A 15,350-nucleotide genomic window follows, 5' to 3' on the forward strand; every position below is an offset into this window, starting at 1 on the left:
GAGACCCATCTCAATTTTGACACCTTAATACCTAACTTTTCTTGTCACACATATCAGCACTCTCGAAAAAAAAAAAAAAAAAAAAAACCAACCTCTCACATACAATTTTACAAAGAGTCTAACCTATTTACAAAATAAATTTCTTCCCAAATTGTACTTAAAACGATTCTTAAATAAAGAATTAAATTATTCTCAAGTGAGTTTGAGCAACTTATTATTGGTTGGTATTGAGCCCAAGTACATTTTAATGGTCATAGGCGTTACTTTATCACTTTCAAAGACTTTCTTCTACCATCTACTGTAAATATAAAAGTGTTCCATCTTAAACTTAATGCTGCATATGTTTAGGAGGCAATACTTTCAAAAAAGCCCCACTTGCTTTTGTACGCTTTCAGTGATGGAGCTATCAATTTATATATTCGCAAGTCGCAGCAGTGCTGGAGAATAGAGAAAGCTATGATTAGTTTAACAGGTTCATCATTCAACAAAAAGAGTAGTTTTTTTATTTTTTATTTTTTTACACCTAAATGTAACATATTAAACTTATTATTGAATTGATCAAGATTTACTATCTTGCTTGCAGCCAAACCATTTGAAGATTTCAATGTCCATGAGAACAGTTCATTTTGTTGAATTATTTGATATCACATCACCTTTGCTATATCATCTCCTGTTAAGTGCACCAGACGACAATGAAACGGCTTGAAATAAACATATCAGTGGCAAATTCAAAACTTATAATTTTCATAATTTAAGCACAAGAATGGAACAAGAGAGATTATATTCACTCCTGACATTAATTGGTTCTTCAAGCAATTTAAGAAATGTTTAAAACTTGCTTCATATTAATTTCTTTATTAATTTGTTTTTAAAAAGGCTTTTGTATAAACTAATTACCTGAATTTACAGCGATCTTTCGAGGAGAATGAAAAATTAAGGTCAAATATAAATTCGTGCAATTAGCAAGCACATAATACTGGAGCCAAAGAGTCTGGTAAAAATTAAGAAGATGTCAAAGTGTTGAATGGAACAGCTAGAAGATTGTGCAAGCCATAATTCAATCAAGCATGCAAACCATTTTTTATGGAAATAAACCTTTGTTCATACAATTTAAATTTTGGGGTAGCATGAGTTTCTGACAATTTGGTCCTCCATGGAACTTCTTCTATAGGTGGATTTGATCCTTGTTTACTCAATAAAGCCAAAAGATAAACCAAATAACTTAACAAAAGCATAATTTTATTACTAATCTATTTTATTACTATTTGATAAAACAAAATTTTATGAATAATTTAATGAAAAATAAAACAAACTAAAACTAAACAAAAGCAAAATTTTATTAATACTCTGGTAAAGAGATCAATATGAGTAAACTTAAGGCACATATTTCACACCAATTTAATCTTATGCATCGACAATTATTGCTAACCTAATTAAGCTTATTCTAAAGGCCAAACTCCCTAATATTTCACTAACTTTCTCTCGAACAATTAGCAAATTAACCCTTAAGCAACAATTCAAAACATCTCTAAAGCAGATTTAGAAGCTAAGAGATCATTAAGTTTTATGGAATTTACCAGAGCCTCACAGATCACGGTAACCTATCCCCAGCGTTCGTTCAGTCTATAGTTTTATTACCTTATACTAATCAAGTTTCATCTCTCAATGTTAACCTAACCCATAAAATCATTCAACTCTCAGGCCCTTAAGAATTGAAAGCATTACACACAATAATAAAACTTATAATTAATGCTCAACTAAAATTAACAACAATAAAGTCAACACATATTAATGAATTAGACTACATCTTTAGCCCTAGAAAAGAAATTTAATTCATAATTGTAGTAATAAAAACAACCATTGTATTAACAAACATGAGTTCAAGAAAGAAAATAGAAAAACTTCTCTAATTGGTGAACGAAAACTGTAAGAATTACGATCTTTAAAATAGTAGCTTTTCTTCTCTAATCTCTCTAAAAACTAAATAAAGACCCTTATTTATAATGCTAGGGTTTGGAGTTTAATTAGAAAAGAATTAAAAAAAAAAAATTGTATCTCTTTGAATAAGCTTTCCAATGCCACAAGAATCATCGAATTCTGATTTCTATAGCTCAAGTTATGATCAAAACATCAAAGCATGCCCATCTTGAAAAATTTCCAAGTTTTAAGTCTCATCTTCAACGCATCATAACTTCCTCATTTCAATTCCAATTCTTGCACCATTTGTTCCTACTCGCCATAAATTCCATGAATANAATCCGAATCTATGGGGTGGCTATGATGCGTTGCTAGGGCCAATCTGGGTTTGTGTGTAGTGAGGTGATTAATTGGTGTTAATCGCGATACTATACACTGCTGATATGATGAGAAGCCTATGGGTCACACACTTAGAATCTGGAGAGAGATCAAATCAGAGATATGGAAGGAGCCTCCAAACATTGGTAATCTATTCCGAATCCTTGTATGAGTTAGACTTTGATTTATACAGATTTTGTTTACACTGTTTTGTTTATAACGTTATAATCTTTGCTCGGATTTTGGGTCGTTAATGTGATGATCAGATTCGTTTTGTTTTATATTCTGTCTTTTTCCACTGCGCAAATCTAGTTCACTTACTTACAAATCGTTGTCCAAAAACCCTTTTAGCTTCTCCTCATCAACTCTTTTAAACCAAATTCTTTGGTTCTTGGTTCCCTTAAAATATCTCAGAACTCTCTTCCTTGCTGTGAAATGTTTTTCACTTGGTTCCCACACATCTCTAGATAAAACGTTAATTGAAAACATTAGATTTGGCTTTGTTGCCATCAAGTACATCAAGCTTCCAACCAAGCTCCTATAGCTTCTTGCATTAGCCTTTTTCTTTCCATCATTCTTCATAAGTTTTAGATTCAAGGTCAGGGGGGTTGCTGTAGGTATGCAATTTTCCATTTTAAACTTTTCTAGAATTTCTTGAGCAAACTTCTTTTGGCAAATGAAAATGCCATCTTCTACTTGGCTCACTTCAAGACATAGGAAATAGTCCATCCTTCACAAGTCACTCATTTCAAACTCTTTCATCAAATTCCTCTTGAAGTCTTCAATTTTCTTGTTTTCACTACCTGTAATCAGTAAATCATCTACGTAAACAGAAACGATTATGGTTCCTCCATCATTTTCTTTCGCATACAGTTTAGGATCCTCCTAAATCCTTGAGTCTCAAACCAAGATCTATCCTACTATACCAAGCCCTTGGTGCTTGTTTCAACCCATAAAGGGCCTTTTGCAACTACACCATTTTTTTGGCTCCCATGAACCACAAAACCTTCAGGTTAAGTGACATAAATCTCCTTCTCGAGCCAACCATTTAAGAACGTTGACTTGACATCCAAGTGAAGTATCTCCCATTTCCTTTAAGCAACAAAAGCAATTAGTAACCTTATGGTGTCTAACCTAGCTACTGGTGCAAATGTGTCAATGTAATCCACTTCCGCCATATAAGAGTAACCCTTCACCACTAGTCTAGCTTTCAACTTTTGAATCTTCCCATTAGGATTCAACTTACTTCTATACATTTCACACCTATCACTTTCTTTCCTTTTGGTGCATCAACAAGCTCTCATGTCTTGTTTTTCTCAATCATGGCAATTTTAGTTTCCATCATATTTCTTTAGCCTTTGTTCATGTATGCTTCATCATAAGAGGTTGGTTATAACATGGCACTACTACACCTTTGATATATTTCTTCAAGAGACCACGTACCTCTCACTGCCACATAATCTACTTTTTTACTTTTGTTGCCCTTTTCATTCAAGAAGGCTTCAACTATAACTCCATTTGTGTCTCCCAATTCCAGGATGCTTCTTCATCAAATACAATATCCTTACTGACTGAGATTTTCTTCAAAAATCAAGGTTGTACACCCTATAACCCTTTGCTTGGCTGTTATATCATACAAACACCACTTTTTCTGCCTTCTCATTAAACTTGTTTCTCTTCACTTTAGGTATACTTATGTAGCAAGCAGCATACACAACCAAAAACTATAGTATGTTTAAGTGATGATATCAACCCCCTCCAAGCTTCAATAGGAGTTATCTCCTTCATGGCTTTGGTTGGCCATCTATTCAGCAAGTATATTGTTGTATTAGCAGCTTCAGTCCAAAATTCTTTAGGCATTTTCTTCTCGGTTAGTAAGCACCTAGTCAACTCCATGACGATTCTATTATTCCTCTCAACTACTCCATTTTGTTGTGGAGAGTAGCTCACCGTATATTGATGCCATATTCCAAAATCTGCACACAAAAAATCAAACTAGACAGATGAAAACTCTTTGCCATTGTCAGTCCTCAAACCTTTTAATGACATTCCATTTTGAGTTTCAACCATTGCCTTGAAACTCTTGAACACCTCCAACCACATCTGATTTCAACTTTAAGAAGTATATCCATGTCATCCTCGTTGCATCATCAATAAACAATAGGAAGTATCAACTCCCATTTAGAGACGATGTCTTTATCGGTCCACATAAATCTGAGTGAACCAATTCCAATTTTTCTTTGGCTCTAGATGACGAGATGAAAAAATCAGTAGCCAAGGAGGTGGATTGTCATCGGGAAAATAGAGGAAAGCCACTGGAATGCAAAACATCATCGACAATGAGAAGATGAGATGTTGCAAAGCTAAGGAAGGGGAAAATGACGTCACCAATGATGAGGGAAGGTAGAGAGTCGCCTAAAAAGTAAGATGCAAGGTCGCCAACGGTGGAGCTAGGGTTTGGGGGTAAGCGGTTGCTCATTTTGAACGATCTCTCACTATCCTTCTATAATGAGGATGGCCAACGTTAGTTTAGTCCCTGCACAAATAAAAAATGACAAAATTAGCCCCAAATGTAAATGACAATTTGACCCCAAAACATCATAAAAGAAACAAAATCATCCCTAATCAATAAATCACACCCTAATATCAACTTACACCATCTCAAAATTCATTCCAAACATGCAACATTTGTAAGAAAAGTATAGAATGTGATTTTTTATGAATAATTTCATAAATTCTTTAATGGTCTTAATATGACTACATTTTAATTACAAATGGAGTACTTTTATCACCTAAATAAAGTCATTTTCATGATTCTAAGAGTCAATCTTTACTTTGTTGCATTCTTATATGTGATGAACGTATAAGGTAAAACCTAATTAACCCCTTCTAACTTATATACTGTATACTTTTCATGTTTCACTGCGCTCCCAGAATACAATGTGTTGAAAGGTTCAAATGTTTTATAATTAAAAATTAAATTGTGTAGATAAGATTATAGGATTAGATTAGGCATCAAATTTGTTATCATAAGTTTAGGATTAAATAATTTATCTATTTGTTGTAAACTATCTATAAATAGGTTATATCCCTAATTGTTTTCATTAATGAGAACAAGTGTTTCTCTTGTCCTTGCAATCACAACGTTCGAAATAAACAAGATTTCAACAATGAACTACTTTACGCAATAACAAACAACACTAAAAAAGAATAGAGGAGTTACTACATTACCATGAACAAAGCAATATATGTGTAAATAAATTTGTATGCATGGCCTTGCTAATAACCATATGCATCATGCATTTACAATCATCCAAAAAAAAAAAAAAAAAAAATTCTGTAAGATAACTGCAATACTTCTACACAACCATTTGATTTTAGTAGATATCAGAATACCAATCTCAAGTTTTCATCTTTGACAAAAGAAAATAAGAAAAATACTAAGCAATGAATGTAAAATTCGTTACTTCTCTAACATTAAACATGATTTCATAACAATTTTTGAAAGCCCATAAAAAACCCCATTTTCATTATATTGTCTAAACTAGGGTTTTATTTAACAATCAAGAAAGAACATGCAAGAGTATGTTGGAAATCTAAATTTGCTGTGGTACCATGTTGAAAATCGAAAAAAAAAAAAAAACATTAAAATAAGAACAACACTTAACAACATAAAAAGGCATACGATACTTTACGTGATTCGGCATAACTCGCCTACATCCACAAATGAGAGGGTTTTCACTATAATAATATGAATACGATACAAGTGTTTCATCACACCATCAACCTAGTTCATTTATTTAGGCAGACATCCTGTTCGTATGGTGTTTAATACCCCTTAGAATTTACTTGATACCCGTAGTACCCTTATATCAAAACCCCTTGTATCCCCACATTCTCTGTTTCTCTTATTCCCTCTCTCATAACTTTGAATTGGTTCTAACCCCTCTATTTATAGGTAAAATAGGACATTCTTTTTTTTTACTAGGATTCATATTTCTAATCCTAATAAGACTCCTCTAATTTAATTCATTATCCTATTTTAACTCTAAATAAAATCTGAAACCAATTCTTCTTTCCTAATAAAACTCAAAGTAAAAGGAAAACAAATATTCTCAATTACAAATTTCTAAACTAGAAATTTGCCTAGAACTTAAATTTCTTTTTCTTCTTGCTTGCCTTTTCTTCATCAATTACTAAAAGGTGTTCACATTCCAACTCCTCCTTGAACCTTGTTTGGCAATTCATCTTCTAAGCTTGTTCTTCATTCTCTTAGTCCTCCTTTCATCTACAACTTCAGCCTACCACCCTTAATATTGTCTTCTTCTTCTTCCTCAGCCTACCACCCTCAGTGTTAGCTTCTTCTCTCCGATACCCTTAGTGTTGACTTCTTCTCTCCAATCTTCTGTTAGAGTCATCTCTTCTTTCTCCACTCTTTGTTGGAGTCTTGATGGCTTTCTCTTGTCGATCCTATTGCCGACATTCTTGCAGACCATCACCTTGCAATTTTTGCTTCATCTTCCATAAGCCCCTTCTCTCGTAAGTCTCTTAAGAAAATAAGCTTTGATACTATGTTGGAAATCTAAATCTATCGTGGTACCATGTTGAAAATTGGATAAGTAAAAAAAACAATAAAATAAAAAGAACACATAACAACATAAAAATGCATATGATATTTTACGTGGTTCGGCATAACTCGCCTACATCCAAGGATGAGAGGGTTTTCATTATAATAATATGAATACGATACAAGTGTTTCATCACATCATCAACCTAGTTCCTTTACTTAGGCGGACATCTTGTTCCTATGGTGTTTAATAACACTTGGTATTTACTCGATACCCGTAGTACCCTTACGTCCCTTGTATCCTCACATTCTCTCTTTCTCTTATTCCCTCTCTCATAACTTTGAATTAGCTATAACCCCTCCATTTATAGGTAAAATAGGACATTCTTTTTTTACTAGGATACATATTTCTAATCCTTATAGGACTCCTCTAATTTAATTCATTATCCTATTCTAACTCTAAATAAAATTCGAAACCAATTCTTCTTTCCTAATAAAACTCCAAGTAAAAAGAATACAAATATTCTCAATTACAAATTCCTAAACTAGAAATTTGCCTAAAACTTAAAATTTATTTTTCTTCTAGTTTGCCTTTTCTTCATCAATTACCAAAAAGTGTTCACATTCCAACAGAGTAAAATAGTATAATATTACGATGTGTTTTTCCAACAATAACAAAATCACTAATGAAGAAAAATGTCAACTTTGTACAATAAACGTACCCAAGCATGAACACTTGAAAAAATCGTGAAGTAACTTCAACGGAAGCACAATGATAGAAAGCTTAACCACTCTCATTCCAATCCAAGGATTTTTAGTGTTTAAATGAGGTTTTGGGTTAGTATGTTGAAGAAGAAGGTGAGTATTTTTGGCAATAATGAAGGTGGAAGCTGGTAGTCTCTTTGCTTTTTAATTTTTTAATGGTTGACAAGGTTTTATAAACTGTTTTCAAAATAAAGGCATTATTATCCAAAAAAAATTGGAAGATTATCAGAATTTTATATTACTTACAACCAATGGTAGTGATTAAGTAATATAAGATGACATTACCTCAGTAATGTGGGATTACCCCAACCAAACACACCTTAAGTGATGTTAGTGATGACTTTTGTGTTTAAGTTTAATACAAAAATGTGAAAAGACAATTATACCTTCTTAATCTATCGATGCTTCAAAGCCGTTTTGGTTTCGGGAGGTATTTTTATCAAAAACTTTGGGGGTAACTTGACTAAAACTGCAGTAGACCCCTCCCCCTTTTACTTTCCCAAACTTTTGGGTGGCTAAATGTAATTTCTCATTTTGGATTGTTGTTTTTAGTAGGGGTGTTCGGTTTCGGGTACCTTGCATTTTTTGAAGGAACCAGAACCGAAATCGATGGTTCCTTGAAATTTGGAACCAGAACTAGAACCGATGGTTCCGGTTCCTAGGTACTCAGAACCAGAACTTGTAACAACGGTTTCGGTTCTGGTTCTAGGTATCCTATAAAAGTACATGACCCCCCAAAAGTTTTTAAAATAGCAAAAAAATCCTTAAAAGGTTACAAATACCCCCCACCTGGCACTTGTTAACAAAAATAAAATTACAAATTATAAATTCAAAATTACAAACTCCATTACTTTGTAAAGGTAGATTCTCAAAAGTCAAACCAACTCACTTTAAATGTTATGAACTATAAATATAAATGTATTCACGTTACTTTTACTACAAAAGTTTTTATTAACCCATACTCTTTAAATTTATTTTATATTAGTCTCGATTCCCAGTTCCGGTTCTGGTTCCTAAATATTGGAACTGGAACCTACCCGTTGACGATTGGTTTTGGGTAAGAATCGGAACCAAACCTCGAGTACCCGTCGATTCCGATTCCAATCGGTTCTTTTGAACACCTCTAGTTTTTAGTAAGGGTGTTCGGTTCCAGGTACCCTACATTTTTTAAAAGAACCTAAACCAACTGTTTCGATTCCTAGGTACCCAGAACCGGAACCTGTAACAACAGTTCTGGTTCCAGTTCTGGGTACCCTGTAAAATTACACTTACCCCCAAAAGTTTTTAAAATAGTAAAAAAACCCTTAAAAATTTAAAAATCCCCCTCCCCCGTAGTACTTGTTAACAAAAATAAAATTACAAATTACAAATTCCATTACTATGTAAAGGTAGATTCTTAAAAGTCAAACCAACTTAATTTAAATATTATAAAATATAAATATAAATGTATTCACATTATTTTTTCTACAAAGGTTTTTATTAATTCCCTACTCTTTAATTTTATTTTATATTAGTCTCGGTTCCTGGTTCCGATTCCGGTTCCTAACTATAGGAATCGGAACTGCACAGTAACTGTTCCAAAAATTTGGAACCAGAACCTACCCATTGACGATCAGTTCTGAATAGAAATCAGAACCAAACCCTGAATACCTACTGATTCTGGTTTCAATCGATTTTTTTGAACACCCCTAGTTTTTTATGTTATTTTTTAAATAAGAAAATATATGCGTCAATCTGAAGCAAAGAAAGAACATTCCAGCACAAAATTAAATTGGACGCGTAGAAAAGAGGAAGAAAGAATAAAAGAGGAAGGAAAGAGCGAGAGACAGAGGGAGATCTAAAGTCGACAATGGCGAAATCAAACACCGATAAACCGCTCAGAAAAATAGCAGAAGCATTCAATGAACTGGCCGCCACCGTCAATTCACAGACCGCCGATGTCGAGGTGGCGCCATTCTCTCACGCCTCTTCTCTCGTCTCTCCTCTCTTTGGCTGCCTAGGAATCGCCTTCAAGTTCGCCGAAATGGATTACGTCGCCAAGGTTAATCCACACCCTAACTCTTTTGCCGGTATTGTTACTGTAACCATATCTGGTTGTTAATTTGAAGTTGAATGTTATTATTGTGAAGTAAATCATAAATATGACATTGTCCTTACTGGAATTTTGTATCATGTACGGTTGTGTAAGAGTATAAATTGTGTTACTGGATTGGATTTTTAGTGCGGCTTATTTATATTATTGTTTTTGTTAATTTTTTTATTTCCTTGGTTACTTATTGAATGTGTTGTTGGGAACATATTTTGTTCAATGATTATTATTTAATGCAATTCTTATGTTTGAGTGGTTTGATTGATCGATTGAGCAACATATCAGGTTGATGATCTTGCAGTGGCATCAAAGTCGATAATGACATTGCAAGCTTTGCTTGATCATGATATAAAGGGAAACTGTGTGCGGAAAGCTGGTAGTCACACTAGAAATCTTTTGAGGGTGAAGCGTGGACTCGACATGGTTAGGGTTCTTTTTGAACAAATCATAGCTACAGAGTATGTATATCAAAATCAAATCTATTGATTGTTTATACTTTTCCATTTCTTGATCAGGTTAGTTTACTTTAATTGCCTCTTCATTTTATGATTCGGTGATTTTTAGTTTATATTGGATGGACGCAGAGGCATGCATTGCTTTCTGTGTCATGGACAATGGTAATTTAGTTAAGTCATTACAAGAATGTTTTTTTATCTTTAGGCTCTTTTGAACTTGTGATCTAAACCACCTTTATGCTTCCTCTAGCAAGGTTGTTTTTTGGCTTTTGATATTAGACCTGGGAATTAATAGGTTTTGTGGATTCTTCTTTTCCTCTTTGTATATATATGTACTTTTTTTAATTATTTGCCGGGATTTGAATTGAGTATCTTTGCTTTATAGCATGTAGTCTTCAAATGCATGAATTTCCTCTTCTGGACTAATTTAACTCTAACGTGAGTGGGGCTTCCACTTCATTGTGGGTTCCATTAATGGAGTTATATGCATTTGAAGGTAAATTGGATGATACTAACATTCAATCTGGAAAATGCTAATTTTGATAGGTAAGTGACTATCGTTCGGTTCGGATGAACTCTATCTTCCACTCTTGGGAAGAAGAGAAAATAAGGTAGACGAAGAAGAAAAATAAAATCTGTATGGTTACAGAGCTGAAACATTTATGTTGGATGGTATAATCAAAGAGAATATACATTTTAGAGAAGGGGAGTGGCTTAGAGCTGTTAGGTTTTGGCATTATGTGCACTACATATAGAGTTTTAGGTCCTGTTTGTAAAAATGATTTTCATGGTTAAAAATCATGTAGAAAATCTATGAAGAGAAGAGATAATGAAGAACAGATTGTGAAGAGAAAATAAAATAACAAGGTGAATTGGTTTGGGTGAGAGAGAAAGAAAGTAGAGAGAAATTCAAGAAAGGGAGAGAATCATTGTGTTAAAAAAGGGAAATATGTATTTTGGTCATAGAGATGGTCCTGGGGTATCTTCAAAAATTATTTAACGTGGTTTATTTTTCATGTCTATCAAGGAGAAGTATTCCTTGTTCATTAAGGAAACATATTACTTGTCTACCAGTAAGAACCTTTCCTTTTCTATCAAGGAAAATGATTCTAGGACATAGTTTTATCCAAAAAAGATATATGACTTATCTAAGTACATAGAGCATTAACCAAGGTCATATGATTCTATCCGAAGATGACATATAGCTTTATCCAAAAAGGGATGTATAGCTTTATAGAAAAAGAACCTATGGAAGCATATTACTTGTCTATGAAGAAGATTAGCTTTTCTATCAAGGAAAATGATTCTAGGACATATAGTTTTTCCAAAAAAGATATAACTTACCTGAGGACATATAGCAGCGTTATCCAACAAGGACATATGACTTAACACAAGATCCTATAGCTTTATCCAAAAAGGGACATATAGCTTTATCCAAAAAGAACATATTGCCTAATCTGTTTATCTATCCTAGGTTAATTGCTAGTTAAATAAAGAATCATTTTGCTTATCGAAAAGGTGGTATCATTCTTGGTGGAAAAATAATATAAACCACGTGATTTAAACCTTAAAGGTCCCCTTGGATTGAGATTTTTCATTTGTCATTTTTGACAAAATGGAAATGCATGATGAACGTGTATTTCATGATTTCAAGGACAAAAAGTGGAAAATCATTTATAAAAACACAATCAAATGTGGCCCTATATTCCTTTAATTAGAAAATAGGGAATGTTTGAAAATGTTTGTCAAGAAATAACCTGGAGTAGGCTGTCAACGGGATTGGGTATTTGCTCAAATCTAGTGGGGAGGAAATGAAAAATAAAGCAAACTTTGGGTGCTAACATATCAATTATGGTATGCATATATATGTTACTTAGATGTAGTGTGCCTTAGTGGTTGATTTTTTTATCAAACTAGTTGGTCCTTAAGTAGTTTACTAAAGAGGAAACATTGTGGAAGATGATGTTAGTCCAAGCAGGCCTCTTTCATTTTCTATGGAATTGTTAATAACATAGAATTTGGTGAGAACTATTTTTATCATTAAGGTTCAAGTCTAGGGCAGAGATGTTCTACTGTCTTATATTTGTGGATATGGTTTACAACTATTGAGTTGGAATTTGTGGGTGTAGTATTTGATTTCCTCAATAGAATTAAAGATGATTTTTCAGATGTGTCTGGTAGGTTGGTTTGTCATGAGTTTCCTGTGTTTATGTTGCTTGTCAATGTTGAGTTTGACTTTGAGATTGTAACTTTATGTGGGATTTAATTATCAAATTAAGTTGCCTATTTGGCAATTATCTATAGCACTGTAAGATGAGCAATCTTTTATTAGTTTGCTGGGGATTCTAAATATAGCATTAATATTTGAAATGAGCATCATCTAACGTGGATATTGAGATGGATGATTGTGGTGATCAAGAAGGATAAAACTGCATATGATTCAATGCAGATAAATTGAGGGTACACGAGAAAAAGGCTCATCATAGCATTGAATGCTATGTCTCTTTTTTTCCTGAAGTTCCTAGATTTTCCCTTTTGAAGCTTCTACTTTGATTTGGAAAGCCAAAGCCCTCTGTAAATTGAAGATTCTGGCTTTGTTTAGACCACTTTTTTTATGCAATGTCCTGTTACTCTTCAGTTGTGAATGAATTTGTTTTTTGTTTTTAGTCTCTGCTGGGTAGCCTTTCCCTCTAGCTGTTCTGTTTTCTTGGAAAGATCTCAAGCTCTCACAGGGGATGTAAGAAAGCTAAAGTTCATTGGGGTCATGCTATTATGGAAATTTTTTTGGTTTATTTGGCTAGAAACAAGCAAAAGTATTTTTGAAGAGAAGAATAGAGGATGTTAGTCTCTATGGGACGAAATTAAGTTCTGGACCTCTTTATAGGGTTACGTGTTTTTTAAGTCCCGAGATGTGGCTTTTTTACTCTTCCATCATTGTTTGGGAGGTGAATGACTTGATAGACATTTTGTTTTATATTTGTTGACTTCAGGACCCTGTTAAATGTCCTTCTGGGTTGTCTCAAGCCTTTTGATTCTTTTGAGCCTCTTTAACATAGCTTTGTCTAGTCTATCTGTGAACAGCTTGTTCACTTTTTGTAAATCTTTTCAATTATGAATTTTCGATCCAGTTCTTAAAAAAGAAAAAAAAACTGCTTGGTGTGGTTCAAACGATGTGCGCTACAAAATTGCCTTAACCTTTATAAATTAGTTTGTCCTGATGAGTTATTCAACTCCCGAACTAAGTCATAGTTAAGTATCAGGATGTAAATAAGTATTTGTTTATGGCTACAAGTTATACAAGTATTATTTCAAATGTAAGCATTTGAATGTGAAGTTGGTATTAACTGGCTAAAACTATTTGATTTCCTTATGTAGGGGCAATTCCTTAAAAGATCCAGCTTCCAAAGCGTATGCACAAGTATTTGCTCCCCATCATGGATGGGCTATAAGGAAAGCTGTTGCTGCAGGGATGTATGCCCTTCCAACCAAAGCACAACTGTTAAAAAAGCTCAATGAAGATGGTGAGTGCTTCCCCCTGTGATCCATTAGTTTCTTTCTTTCTGTTGTCAAATATATATAGAATGAAATGCTGATATTGTATTCCAACCCCTTCCCTTTTTAAAATTTTCTTTTTCCTTTTGTTAATAATTATATCTTTGATATACAAGGGTTTTCATCAACCTTTCCTTTAATTATTAAAGAGAAAAAAAAATAAAGAAAAAAAAAATGTGGCTTTGGACGTGCCATGTTCACAATTTTACATAATACACTCCCAATAGGCATGGGGTTTGTTGGTTCAAGCTAAAGCTTTGCCTGTACAATTCAACTTTTGACTGGGGATGAGCTTTAGTAAGAGCTGGCTTGTTTAGATGAAAAGTCTTTACCATTGACATCAAAACAATATCTATCAACAATAGGAATTGGTATCTTCAGTCCTGGACTAGGTTCTCCCAATAACATGCGACTTTGAAATGTTTTATTGGGATGTTCATGGCGATGCCTTTAAATCCTTGTTTTCGTTGGATGGGTCTGAAATTGCACAATGCCAACCAAGTTTTGCTCAAGTCATAGATGCCTACTTTAAAGAAAAAAAAAGTAAGGTAAAAGAAGGGGCTTATCTTTTTGTGTTATGTTAATGGTACAACTTTGGTTATGTTTTTTTATTTTTTTTTTCTTCAGAGGCGTCAGCGAGGATTCAAATGCAGAATTACATTACTGCATCTGCTCCAGTCATTGTGTACGTCGACAAACTCTTCATTTCACGAGAGTTGGGTATAGATTGGTAAAACATGGATTTTATCTTCACAAACTCCTCTTTCAAGTGCACTGGATGTAGATTGGTAAAATATGTATTTCATTTATATATTAATATTTATTGTGATAATCTTTTCTCACTTTAACACTGAAATTAAACTTAAGCCTCGTGGAATCATACGACTTAAAACTCTTGTATATTGGAATAAATACCATTGTTAACACTTAACTTGATTCGCGTCAAGTCTCCAGTGCTTGTTATGGTGGATTCCTGTTGGTCAGTGTTATTGTAATCCCATTGAACATTAATCAGGCGGCAATAATTAACACCAATGTTTTAATAACCAATTTGAGGTGAAACCTGGCAAAGTTGTTGGGTTTTAGGTTGATCGGATTAACCGGTTTGATTGGTTGGTTAAACTGGGTGATAAAAAGTTTAAATTTTAGCAAATACACCCTTAAAAATTAGTTAAGTTCTTACAAGTTTAAAATTTAGCAAACATATCCTAAATGCAAATCGGCGGTTAATTGGTTGGCGGTGGCGACACACTAAATGCAATCTCAATCATTCTTTGAGCCTATTTCTCAACAAATCTATTGAAGATCTGTCGATTTTAGTCAGATCTCATCGACGCCTACGTTGACATTTCAGGCTAGTTCTCACAACCGCAGTGTCAATAACCCTCCCCATCACTATGAAAATACTCTCTTCAATCTCATGACTAAAACTAATTTCACCCCACCCTTGTTCGTCTCACCAATCATCGGCAAAAGATGGTTGTTGCTGTCGTTGGTTTTTTTTTTTTTTTTTCTGGTTTATTCGTTCATCGGAAATCACCTCCATCACCATCATTGCACTCACTGTCACTTTCTCTTCAAAATCCCTAATATTTTAGCCTTCAATTGTTCGTCGACCATCATTCCC

The 15,350-nt window shown here is 33.7% G+C and overlaps 1 protein-coding gene across 1 annotated transcript; it reads left to right on the plus strand.

The window, feature by feature from the left end:
* Positions 1-9,412: 9,412 nt before the first annotated feature.
* LOC116117582 (accelerated cell death 11-like) lies at positions 9,413-14,590 on the plus strand. The gene is made up of 4 exons (XM_031403599.1): positions 9,413-9,668; positions 10,002-10,174; positions 13,547-13,692; positions 14,351-14,590. Exons 1-4 carry the CDS (start codon positions 9,477-9,479, stop codon positions 14,455-14,457), a joined length of 618 nt encoding a protein of 205 aa, XP_031259459.1. The 5' UTR covers positions 9,413-9,476; the 3' UTR covers positions 14,458-14,590.
* The last annotated feature ends 760 nt before the right edge of the window (positions 14,591-15,350 follow it).

This window comes from Pistacia vera, unplaced genomic scaffold (assembly GCF_008641045.1).
Source record: "Pistacia vera cultivar Batoury unplaced genomic scaffold, PisVer_v2 Contig818, whole genome shotgun sequence".
NCBI classification, from domain to species: Eukaryota; Viridiplantae; Streptophyta; class Magnoliopsida; order Sapindales; family Anacardiaceae; genus Pistacia; species Pistacia vera.

Excerpts from the sequence above, each read along its gene's own strand:
- LOC116117582 (XM_031403599.1), top strand. The coding sequence starts at position 9,477 with ATGGCGAAATCAAACACCGATAAACCGCTCAGAAAAATAGCAGAAGCA. Across the intron at positions 9,669-10,001 it reads AAATGGATTACGTCGCCAAG|GTTGATGATCTTGCAGTGGC; the intron begins GTTAATCCACAC and ends GCAACATATCAG. Across the intron at positions 13,693-14,350 it reads AAAAAAGCTCAATGAAGATG|AGGCGTCAGCGAGGATTCAA; the intron begins GTGAGTGCTTCC and ends TTTTTTCTTCAG.